The sequence below is a fragment of the Octopus sinensis genome, linkage group LG20 (assembly GCF_006345805.1).
Source record: "Octopus sinensis linkage group LG20, ASM634580v1, whole genome shotgun sequence".
Classification (NCBI taxonomy): domain Eukaryota; kingdom Metazoa; phylum Mollusca; class Cephalopoda; order Octopoda; family Octopodidae; genus Octopus; species Octopus sinensis.
The window spans coordinates 21,100,361-21,113,027 of record NC_043016.1 but is presented as its reverse complement, the minus strand read 5'-3'; the positions used below and the strand labels follow the sequence as shown (position 1 = coordinate 21,113,027).

Sequence of the window (12,667 nt, the reverse complement as noted above, 5' to 3'; positions counted from 1 at the left end):
ATATATATGTGTATATATATATATATATGTACATATATGTATGTGTATATATATGTATATATATGTGTATATATATATATATGTATATATCTATATATATGTATATGTATATATATATGAATGACACCCTATTGCAGACTACCTTGTTGACAAATGACAGGGACCTTTTCTTTGTGGCACGTGACTTCAATGGACATGTTGGACGGCATATCGGGGGCGTTCATGGAGGCTACGGTTTTGGTTCTCACAATGAGGAGGGAACCAGGCTGCTGGAGTTCTGCGATGCAAATGACCTTATGGTTTGCAATACTAACTTCAGGAAACCCACCTCTCACCTAATCACCTACCGTTCTGGCAGACACACGAGCCAGATTGACTACATCCTCGCCAGAAAGAGGGAAAGAGGGCTGCTTATAAATGCCAAAACCTTCCCAGGTGAAGAATGTACTCCTCAACATAGATTTGTAGTTAGCGACTTCAGGATCAGGGCTAAATGGTTGCCCAGAAGAAGACCAGCTTGGAGGAGAAGGGTCTGGAAGCTTAAAGATCCTGCAAATGGACAGAGATTTAGAGACGTACTACTCGAAGTCTTCGATGAAATAGAAGGGGATATAGCTTCACATAATGTGGAAGAAAACTGGAGGTTTCTAGGGACAATCTGCTGACAGCCACTGACCAGATCTGTGGATGGAACAAAGTCCCATCTCGACCCAGGGTAACGTGGTGGTGGAACAATGTGGTTGATAGGGCTATTAGACAAAAGAAACAGGCTTGGAGGGACTGGAAGAATGGAGGTAGCAGGGAATTGTATCAGACTGACAGAAGGGAAGCTAGGAGACAAGTTTATTTAGCCAGAGGGGAAGCAAATAAGAAAAAAATTTGCCAATGTTCTGCACCGTGAGGACCAAAGACTTGAAACACCTCAAGTATCTGATTTTCAAGTCGTAGGACATTGGCAAATCACTTCATTTTTCTTTCTGCCTTAGCTAGATAAACCTGATGTCTAGCTTCCCTTTTAGCTTTCTGATATGATTCTTTGCTACCCTCACTTTTCCATTCTTTCTGGGCCTGTCCTCTTTTATGGTCCTGTCAATGTCACTGTTCCACCACTATATCACCCTTGATCTAGCAGAAGCTTTGCTCCAACCACAGGTTTGGTATATTGCTCTCAGTAGATTGTCCCGTAGGAACTTCCAGTTGTCCTCTATGTCATGTGCCTCTATCTCTTCTTCCTTCTCATCAAAGGCTTCATTAAAAACATCTCTAAATCTCTGCCTGCCTGAATTACATTATGTCATGTCAAGGAGTTTACATATCTACAGTATCATTTTCAGTTAATTTTTTTCAATGTCCTTGTCTCTGTATCTTTCTCTTCATCTCTCTCTCTCTCTCTGTTTGCCAAGAATGCCATTACACGACCAGTTTTACTATTAAATTGACCATTAGTAATATACTTAGATTTTATCATTTGTAAATTAATAATTATTCATATTTTCTCAAAATTTGTTCTTAACTAAATCTTGTTTCTCCTTATGCATTTTATGGATGAAGCAAACTAACATGAGCATTTTGACAATTTATGATTAAAAAAAAAATGAGTTTTTATATTTTGTATACATGCAAGTACAATACTTAACATGGTACATACATTTTCACTTCCCTTTAGTACTGAAGATATTTCTTGCAGAAGGTGTTGCGGTTTAAAATATATATTGCAGCAGTTCTACCTTTATGGAAGCTTGCTTATTCTTCAGTTATATTTTCTGCTTGTGGTCTCAGTCTTTTCAAGCTGACTCTGAGCATCACCTTGCTTGTGTGGTTAATCTTATTGGGGTACAATAATTCTGACAGAGATGAAGATTAATTTCCTTGGGAAATACTACAATAAGCAGTGGAATATAAGGCATTGGCTGTTCAAAAGTTTGCCAGATCTTGTTGCAGATAGCTATTAGTTTTGTCTTTTAAGACCTCTCAATATTGATGAAAAAATTTAGAGTGGTGAAGAATTAGTAGTGGACAGAGGAAAAGATTGATGGGAAACATCAAGGAATAGTCAGGCAAATTTGTGATCTGACATGCAGTTGTGACAGAGAGGTGTTCATGCTTCTATTATTACATACTGATATTTGGTTGGTATCTTTATGATTCCATTAAGAGTTCTTTGTCATTTGTATTTAACCTCTGAAATGTCATATGTTGGTGCAATATGTTTCTGCTAAGAATGACAAGTTCCAACTTCTCTGATAAATACATTTCCATTGTTATTTCCTGATAGAATTTTCACCATGTTCACAGCCATATCTTCAGATTTGTTTAGGCTACAGTTGGTTGTCTTTGAATTTGTTTACCATTTACTGAAAAGCATTCTATACAAGCTTGTAAATATATGGGGTCAACAAAAATGTTGGGAAATATTTGGTGTATCCCCTTTACAATTGTTTTTGCTCTGATTTGGAAGATATATGAGGAATAGAAGAGGATAAGTGAAGATTGTCAAATTCATTTTCCCTTCACATTCTTTCTCGGTTGGAAATACATAGGAAAAATAGTAGTCATGGATATAATGACACTTTTGGTACTACAAAAAGCAGGCGTAGTTTTAAAATTCAAGTACTGACAAATGCATGTGTGTATATATGTATATAGCTGAATAGTTCTTGCCTCAGTCTTCCAGTCTTTAATCCAAAATAATGTCATGGGCCTTCTTCAACATAGATTATGTTTTTGTAATGCAGTTTTCCATAAATATAACCTTGTTTCATACATCCAAAATTTTAAAGACCATTTTCAAAATTGGTAACACAGAATTATTAAGATATGCAATTTTTATGAGAATAGTAAGTGACAAGACTTACTTGTTGAAGTTTTCTACTAGGAGAAAATGTGAAAAAAATATCAGTACTGAATTTCATTTAAAATGTTTTTTTTATTTTTGATGTTGATTTCTTAAAAAATTATAACGATTTCTTAATTTTATTTCCATAAAGCTATTCTCTGGATTTTTTGATACTCTAACTGGCAGTAAAGTGGAGAGTGAGAGTTACAAGAAAATAGTTGAAGAAATAAATGTAAAAGCTGATGAAATTATGTTCCTTACAGATAATCCTAAAGGCAAGTTTATATTTTATGTTTATTCTTTTTCTAATCTTTCACAGTAGGATGATTTTTTTACTATTTTAGACAATAGCATATATGAGCAAGCATTTTTATAATACTGTAGGACATGGTGCTTGTAGACAAACAGGCTGACTTTAGCATATGGAGTTATATTTCTTATCTTAGAGCTATAAATAGGACGAGCAAAACACTAGAAAAATCAAGGCTCATAGGGTTTTAAGATGCACATCACCTTTGCCAAATTAACTTTGTATTTATCAGGAAATAAAGCAGGCTCGGAATGTGAATAATAGATTCTCCCTTGTTGAGGAATATATCAATGCTCACCTCAGAATAGGACTGTAGTTTGTAACTTCAGGTTGAAGGCAAAGAAAATTGGGAAACAAATGACAAATGAAAGAAAGATATGAGTTCTAAGAGATTTTACTGTTACACTAAATTTCCATTTCATATTATATGTTCTCAACTTCATAGAGGTAGAGAACAAAGGGATTTTCTGTATGATATTGATAGTATTCACATGGATAGAGCAATTCCATGCCAGGAGCAGATGATGATGATGAAGTAGAGCTAAAAGACCTAAGTGGTAGGCCTGGAAAGAGGAGAGTTGTAGGGCGCTAGGCTGGAAGAGCAATGATCAGTTTATCAAGATAGGATAGAAGCTAAGAGTAAATTTACAGGCAACAAAACAGTAAAATAGTATTGGGGATAAGGTTATAACAATTAAGTGACTGATGTGTATAGGGTGACAAGAAGCAATATCAGGAATGACTAAATAAGAAGCTAAGTTTAGGTGGTTGATTGATGTTCTAAATAGTATAAGGATCATATAGTATTTTCAATTGCAGATTATGTGTTTGTATGAAGTGGTAAGAAATATATGTGGTGAATAGAGGTTTTATGATATGAACTTGTCGAATAAGAAATAGAAGAGATAATGTAAGAACCTATATTTTGGGGAACCAATAGAGAGGTCACCTCAGACATGATTAATAAGACAACAAAGTAACTGAAATCAAAGGAAGTTATAGGTTACCTTGCTATAGCTGCTAAAATAGTCTAAGCATATGATTGTGAGATATAAACAGTGGATGCAGATTTGCTGAAACTGGATACAATAGAATATGGTGAGTATGAGGCAGTTGATGAATAATGTTAACCTGCATAAAAAATAACGCTAGTGATATGTGAAAGCTGCTGGACGTTCTCAGCATCATCCAAAGTGTACTAGTAAGAAGACTATACTTTGTGATGGAAAGCATATGTTAAAAAATTACTTTAACTTATTATTGGAAATGTTAAACGTAGTGTCATTCTTGTGATACTTTGTCATAGTAATCCTTAATATGTTTTGCTTCTATTCAACAGAAGTTGCAGCTGCAACATCTGCTGGTGTCAAGTGTCGTATTGTTATCCGAGATGGAAACGAAGCACTATCTGAAGATGATCTCAGTAAATTCTGTACAATTCATAGTTTCACCGAACTTATAAAAAAAGAAGAATCAGAACCCTCAGTTTCTAAAAAGAAGAACTTAAAAACTGAGAAATAAAACAAATTTCTACAGGTTTTTTTTAAAAATTTCATTATGTAAACTGATTTTCAGAAAGAAATTCATTTTTGTTGTAAAGTATATATAGTAGATTAGGGATCAGTCATTCAAACTCACCTTCTATCATTATAATTTTGTATTTTTTGTAAGTTACTCAGATACCAGACTATATCTGAGTTAATGAAAGCAAGCTTATTTTTAAAATAAAAATCAACTTTTTCTTTATATTTTATTATTGCAGTCTCTACTTATTATTACTGGTGTGACATATGGGACAGATCTGGCTTTCAACTGTATCCATTTTGAAGATTGCCCTGCTGCCTTCTTTTAACTGGGAAGAGCATGCAATTTTTATATGCTTGGTGGCCATGGCAAAAGAGGTTGTATGGTGGTTGTGATTAAAGAGGCTGAAGACAAATACTTTTCCTTCATCAACTTCAAGTTTCACTTGAAAGGTAAAGTAAATGGAGAGAGGGAAATGTTACCTTCTAACAATTTTGTTGAAAGATGGGTGAGAGTAGTAAACATGGTACAAGTGAATGGGCCTGCCCTGAGCATACACCTGTAAACTGGAGATAAGGAACTGAGAAAAGGCACCTGCCCCAGAAGTCAGGACATTTGTGGTTTTATGGGGGTTTTCGATGAGCAGTCCTTAAGTATCTCTTCTCTATTGAGGAATTCTCATTGTTTAAACTAATTATTTCCTTTTTCATTTTTTTTTTTTTTAAACCTGTTTACATGATTTTTACCAAGTGGTCAGCATGGAAATAAAACCCTCAGACCAACACATACACACCCACCCAATATTTTGTCTGTTTTGTCCTGTGCTGTCCTTAATGTTTTTCTTACATTCAGAATCTTCCTTAGGATTCATACAGAATATGGGATGGTACTTTTCTGCAGATCTATAGTGTGATTCTTAATTCCAATATCTTTCAGTCTTTTAGATTGCATTTCGGGTATTCTGCTGAGTGCACCAATTACCTCAAGAATAATTGTCTTACTCTACTGCAGTCTCTTCAGCTTTCTGGCTAGATCCTGATATTTCTCAATTTTTTTCAATTTCTTTGGTATCAGCTCTGCTCATCATTATCATCATCATCATCATCACCTATTTTCCATGCTGGCATGGTTTGGACAGTTTGACAGCAGTTGCTCATCATTATCATCATCATCATCGTCATCATACATCTGTTTCCCATGCTGGACAGTTTGACTGCAGTTGATAAGGCTGGGAGCTGCATCAGGCTCCATTGTCTGTTTTGACATGGTTTCAATATCTAATGCCAACCATTTTACAGAGTGTACTGGTTGCTTTGTACATGGCACTAGCAGCAGTGCACCAGCACTGACAGTCACAAAGTACCTTGCAGGACAAAAACTCCTCAGCTGGGATTGTGGATTTGTGTCAGTTGAGAGATTAAATGTATAGAAAGATAGATTTAGGTGTCTCTCTCTAGTGTAGATACATGGGTCTCCCAGTTGGAAAAGAAAGGAGAGCAAATTAAAGAGTTGGATAAAGAAAGCAATAGTAAAAGAGATGATAGCATAGACATGCATGCAAGGGATATTGAGGGTGATGAGACTAGATGAGGTGACACAGAGGTTTGGACTGGGTGGGTGGATGGGGAGGACAGAGGTGACAGTAGCAAATGATGGAGAGAAATATAGGTGAGGCTGGGGGGGGGGGTGAAGTTTGCAGTACATATGTGAGGGTATTGTAGGTAATAGCAGGTAAGTGAGGTATTGATAATGGAGAAGAGAAGGTGCAGAAAGGAAGTGATTAGTGGAGACAGTACACAGTGGAAGATAATGAGAAATGGAAGTGGTTTGGTGTGGGGGAAAAGAGGTCACTGAGAAAACCAGTGAAGGAATGTAGTACGTGCCTTTTCTGATCTCAGGTGATAAAGATATGATGGGTATTAGAGGATGAAATGCGGTGGGGAAAGGTTGACAGGGGAGAGAGGATGGAGGTGGGGATGGGGAAGAGCCCTTTATGGACAAGCATTACCAAGATGGTTTTAGGATATCCGTTCTGCTATGGTGGGCATGTCTTCTTGAGTAAAACAAGGTGCCAGATATCTCAATCCTTTCTCATTTCCTTTGTAAGACTTAGCATTTGGAGATTGACCTTCAATAGTTCATCCACAAGTACCATCCACTTTGAGTGATTGGCACTTCTTTATGCAACTATCCTCATCCATGCATATCACATGACCAAACCAGCACAGTCCTCTCTCTTGTACATGGCATCTAATTCCTCTTATGCCTAACTTTTCTCTCAATACATTAACACTTTGTCATACATACCATTGACATTGCAGTTTGTACACATGCATCATACAATCTTCCTTTCACTTAGACAAAGAGACCTTTGGTTGCCAACAGAGGTAGTAGCTCTCTGAACTTCCTCCATCCTATTCTTATTCTAACAATAACACTTTTGGTACATACTTCTCCACGACTAATTAGGGACCTAGGTAACAGAAATTATCCACTGTCTCTACAGAACCTGCAGGACATTTGAGAAAAGCAATTTCCTGTGTATTTGTAGACTGTCTCTTGTACATCTTCCACATATAAACACTACTTTCTATTAACCTTCCTATTATTTCACTGCACCTCTGTTATCATAGGAAATTGTAAAGTCTATGATCTTACACTGTCTATTTTGTCCTCTGTTATATTTGGTCTTCTTGCTTGGGAAAGTCTCATAAATTTCCAAAAGTCTCGGTCACTAGTCATTGCCTCGGTGAGGCCTAATGTTCGAAGGTTGTGCTTCACTACCTCATCCCAGGTCTTCTTGGGTCTACCTCTTCCTCAGGTTCCCTCAACGCTAGGGTGTGGCACTTTTTCACACAGCTATCCTCATCCATTCTCGCCACATGACCATACCAGCGCAAACGTCTCTCTTTCACACTACATCTGATGCTTCTTAGGTCCAACTGTTCTTGCAAGGTACTTACACTCTGTCAAGTATGCACACTGACATTACACATCCATTGGATCATACTAGCTTCATTCCTCGCGAGCTTACGCATATCCTCAGCAGTCATGGCCTGTTTCACTGCCATGTAGCATGGCTGTTCGTACACATGCGTCATACTGTCTACCTTTTACTCTGAACGAGAGGCCCTTTGTCACCAGCAGAGGTAAGAGCTCTCTGAACTTTGCCCAGGCTATTCTTATTCTAGCAGCTACATTTTCAGCTCACCCTCCCCCCGTTACTGCCTTGGTCACCTAGGTAATGGAAGCTATCGACTCCTTCAAGTTTTTCTCCCTGGAATGTGACAGAAGTTGTTCTCTGCCACATACAAAAACTATCTTCCCAGTTAGCCTTCCTTTGATATTGCTGCACCTCTTATGTGTCCATAGCTTACACTGGGTACATCTTATAGAGTTTCTACCTATGCCTTTTCTACAGATCGAGCAGAGCCATCTACCTGAAGGGATTTGTGGTTTGCCTGCCCTTCTACTTATTAGGACTTTGGTTTTAGCTAGGTTGACTCTAAGGCCCTTTGATTCTAATCCTTGTTTCCACAACTGAAACTTCTCCTCTAGTTCTGATAGTGACTCAACAATTAGAGCAAGGTCGTCAGCATAGAGGAGCTCCCAGGGGCATCATGTCTTGAATTCCTCTGTTATTGCCTGGAGGACTATGATAAATAGGAGGGGGCTCAGGACTGAACTTTGGTAGACCCCTATCTCTACCCAGAATTCTTCACAGTACTTGTTGCCAACCCTCACCTTACTGACAGTGTCCTTATACATGGCTTGCACAGCTCTCACTAACCACTCATCTATCCCTAGTTTCCTCATTGACCACCAGATAAGGGATTGGGGGCCCTGTCAAAGGCTTTCTCCATGTCAACAAAAGCCAGGTACAGAGGTTTATCTTTGGCCAAATATTTCTCCTGCAGCTATCTTACCAGAAATATAGCATCAGTGGTGCTTTTCCCTGGCATGAACCCAAACTGCATCTCATCTAAACTGACTCTCTCCCTAATTAGTTGGGCTATGACCCTCTCTGTGACCTTCATTACCAGATCCAACAACTTGATACCTCTGTAATTATTTGTATCTAAAGCGTCACCTTTACCTTTGTAGTGGTTGACTATAATGCTGTTACACCAGTCATTGGGTATGACTCTTTCGTGCATCACCTGGTTAACTATATGGGTGGCTAGGCTATAGCCGACACTGCCAGATATTTTGAGCATCTCTGCAGTGGTTCCTGATGGGCTGGGGGCTTACCCTGTCTTCATACTCTTAATTACTTTATCTACCAAGGTACTATCAACTCGGATAGGTGGTCCCTCCGTTGGGTCGATATTTGGCAGACTCTCTTTCTTACATTCATTTTCTTTATTCAGCAACCTTTCATAGTGGTGTCACCAAACCTCACTCTTTGCAGCCTCATCTAATTTCTAAATATATGCACTTTTTAATCCCCAGTGCAGCATAATTCAAGATTCGTTATAAATCTTGAATTATGCTTGCACTGAGGATTAAATAGTGCATTCCTGCACTAATTATGAAATCACAGTGATATGCAGCTAAATTCTGTTTTTAAATGACTTGCTTTGAGAGTTGCATTCGGTATGATGTATTTATTTATTTTGGTAGTTTTGACCTTGAGTCCCTCCTAGCGTATAGCATTTATGTATAATAATGCCCTCTATATAATATATATATATATATATATATATATATATATATGTGTGTGTGTGTGTGTGTGTGTGTCCCTCCATTGGGTCGATATTCGGCAGACTCTCTTTCTCACACATATATATATATATATTTAGATATATTTATAAATTAGATGAGGCTGCAAAGAGTGAGGTTTGGTGACACCACTATGAAAGGTTGCTGAATAAGAAAATGAATGTGAGAAAGAGAGTCTGCCGAATATCGACCCAACGGCGGGACACACACACACACACACACATATATATATATTATATAGAGGGCATTACTATACATAACATATAGATATCATCATCATCATCATTTAGCGTCCGCTTTCCATGCTAGCATGGGTTGGACGGGTCAACTGGGGTCTGTGAAGCTGGAAGGCTTCGTCAGGCCCAGTCAGATCTGGCAGTGTTTCTACTGCCAGATCTGACTGGGCCTGACGAAGCCTTCCAGCTTCACAGACATAATTTAAAAATAGGATAAAATCTTTATAAGTTAGTGTGAAAAACCTCATACGAGAAAAAATACACCAATTTTTTCACTTAAATATATATATTTATATTATATAGTGGGCATTAATATACATAAATGCCACACGCTAGGAAGGACTCTTAAAGTCAAAACTACCAAAATAAATAAATACAGCGTACCAAATGCAACTCTCAAAGTAAGTCATTTAAAAACAGAATTTAGCTGCATATCACTGTGATTTCATAATTAGTGCAGTAATGCACTTTTTAATCCTCAGTGCAGCATAATTCAAGATTTGTTATAAATCTTGAATTATGCTTGCACTGAGGATTAAATATTTATTTATCTTGGTAGTTTTGACTTTAAGAGTCCCTCCTAGCGTGTGGCATTTATGTATAGTAATGCCCTCTATATAATATATATATATATATATATGTGTGTGTGTGTGTGTGTGGAGGTGCAATGGCCCAGCGTTTAGGGCAACGGACTCGTGGTTTCGATACCCAGATTGGGCATTGTGAGTGTTTATTGAGAGAAAACACCTAAAGCTCCAGGGGGTGGTGGTGATCCCCGCTGTACTCTTTCGCCACAACTTTCTCTCATTCTTTCATCTGTTGGCCTGCTCGCTTAGCCAGCGGAGTGGCGTCATTTGAAGGCTAAAACAATGTGAAGCGCATTGTGACCAGCGATGTGTAGCAGCATCTGATAGCCCGGTCGATCGCTGTGATATATATGTATTAGAAGGTTTGGAGATGATGTACAGGTATTATATATTAGTAGAAATGAGGTACTCAGAAATCTGGATGGGTTTATATGAAAGTGTCACCTCTGGATTTTGCAAATGACCTCTACACTGATACGTAACTGGACAGAATAAATTTACAATCTATAAATGTCTTTGAATAACCAGTCACTCATCTGGGAAGGCCTTGAAATCAATGTTACCATCTGGGGACTATGTGTGACCCAGTGATAATAAAAAGACTGAAAGCAGGTCTGCAATCAAATAACTTTACTCAACACTTTGCAACTGAATTAGTGGAGGCAAAGATGCCTCTCATTTACTTGACAATTTATGCACCACATTGCAGAAATCACAATCTAAGTATATGTCAAAGCAAACTCTTACACTGTTGTACCATTGAATTACCAACAATGCTCATCTTTTATGCTCGGGTGACCCTACAGCTTCCAAGAGTACAACTGTTTTCGTCTTTTCGTAGATAAAATGATGGCTGAGTGAGCTGACCAGGTACAAAAACTTGTCTACCACTTTCAGAATTTTTCCTCCAACTAAGATAGCTGGTTCCACATATGGATTTCCTGGTGCAGGCTGGAACAAGAGTCTTGTCCAGGCTAATATTGAGTACAAATGCCTTGCAAGAGGCAGAAATATGATTTATAAGTATTTGCATGTCATCCACTGTATGAATAACTAATTCACAGTCATCTGCATAAAGGAGTCACAAATAAGAGACTGGAAAACTTTTGAATTGGCAGCAGATCAATGCAGATTACCTGACATATATTCCCAGAGAGCTAACCTTAGCAAAAGCATGAGTAAAAGCAGCAGCAAAGTACAAAGAAAAGAGAGTTGGGGCAAGGATGTCACCCTGCTTGACACCATTCTCTAAAGAAATGGGTCCCGCCATGCCACTGCCAACATTGACCCAAGCCTCCAACCCATCATGAAATGATTAATTATAGATACAAAGTCATCCAGACATCCAAGTTTGCCAAATATTTTCCATAGTAAGGCCCTATACACAGTATCAAAGGCCTTCATTAAATCAATGAATGACTGGACAAGATCCATATTCTGCTCATAGCACTTCTCTTGCATCTGTCTTGCTGTGAAAATCATATCCATTTTCCTTCTACCAGATCAGAAGCCACATTGAGATTCAGATAGGACATCATTTACGAGACACCCATTCAGGCGAGTATGAAAGAATATTTGCCAGCAGCAGATAGTAGGGCAATACTTCTGTAGTTACCACACATTGTTCTGGCTCCTTTTCCTTATAGAGAGGGAAATTAATTGCATCCTTCCAGTCCTTAAGCATTGCACCATCCCTCCAGACTGCACTAAGTTTATGAAGGGACTGTATGATGCAATCACCACCGAATCGCAAGACCTCAGCACAAATTCCATTCTTTCCAGGTGCCCTACCAAGATTCAATTTACTTATTGATGTCATTACTTCATCTGTTGAGGGCATGGAATTTAAGGAGCCAGTGATAGGTCTTTGTTGCATAGTATCAGTCACTGTTTCACCCACAACTGACTCATGGTTTAAGAGTTCAGAGAGGTGTTTGATCCAGTGACCTATGGGTTCTGTTGATTTAGTAAATAGAGTGGAAGACTCCTTGGAAAGCAAAGGAGCTGATGTGGAGCTCTTAGTCCCATAAACATGCTTCATAAGCTTCTTGCAGTATTTGCATCAGCAGCAGCCTGAACATCACAAGCAAGATCTTCCTGAGAGATTGCTGCAGTAGTGATTTTACACTACTATAGTGGGCAAGTGCTAGATTTCGCTGCACAGCTGAAAGTCCTCTGTACATTGTGGGCATGGCGCTTTATAGCTATTAGTTGCTGAACTTCAGCATCATTTTCATCAAACCAGTCTCTAATGTCTGGCAGTAGTATATCCCAGTGTTTCAGCAGCACATTGAAGAACCTGGTCTCAAAAATATTCCCATGCTGCAGTATTTTCAATGCTGGACATGCGAGTCTGAAGCTCTTTCCTCAACACAGCATCATATATCTTGTGGACATTCAGATACTGAGGAATACCAAATGGCCCTTTTCTCTCTTTCACTCTAATCATCAT

General features: G+C 38.3%; 1 protein-coding gene across 1 annotated transcript in view; it reads left to right on the top strand.

The window, feature by feature from the left end:
• LOC115222489 (enolase-phosphatase E1) overlaps window positions 1-4,899 on the top strand; it is a 13,796-nt gene extending 8,897 nt beyond the window's left edge. Inside the window, exons 4-5 of the mRNA XM_036511577.1 lie at window positions 2,988-3,111; window positions 4,486-4,899. Coding sequence (XP_036367470.1) covers window positions 2,988-3,111; window positions 4,486-4,667 — 306 coding nt within the window. The 3' untranslated portion in view covers window positions 4,668-4,899. The remainder of the gene's footprint in view (window positions 1-2,987; window positions 3,112-4,485) is intronic.
• The last annotated feature ends 7,768 nt before the right edge of the window (window positions 4,900-12,667 follow it).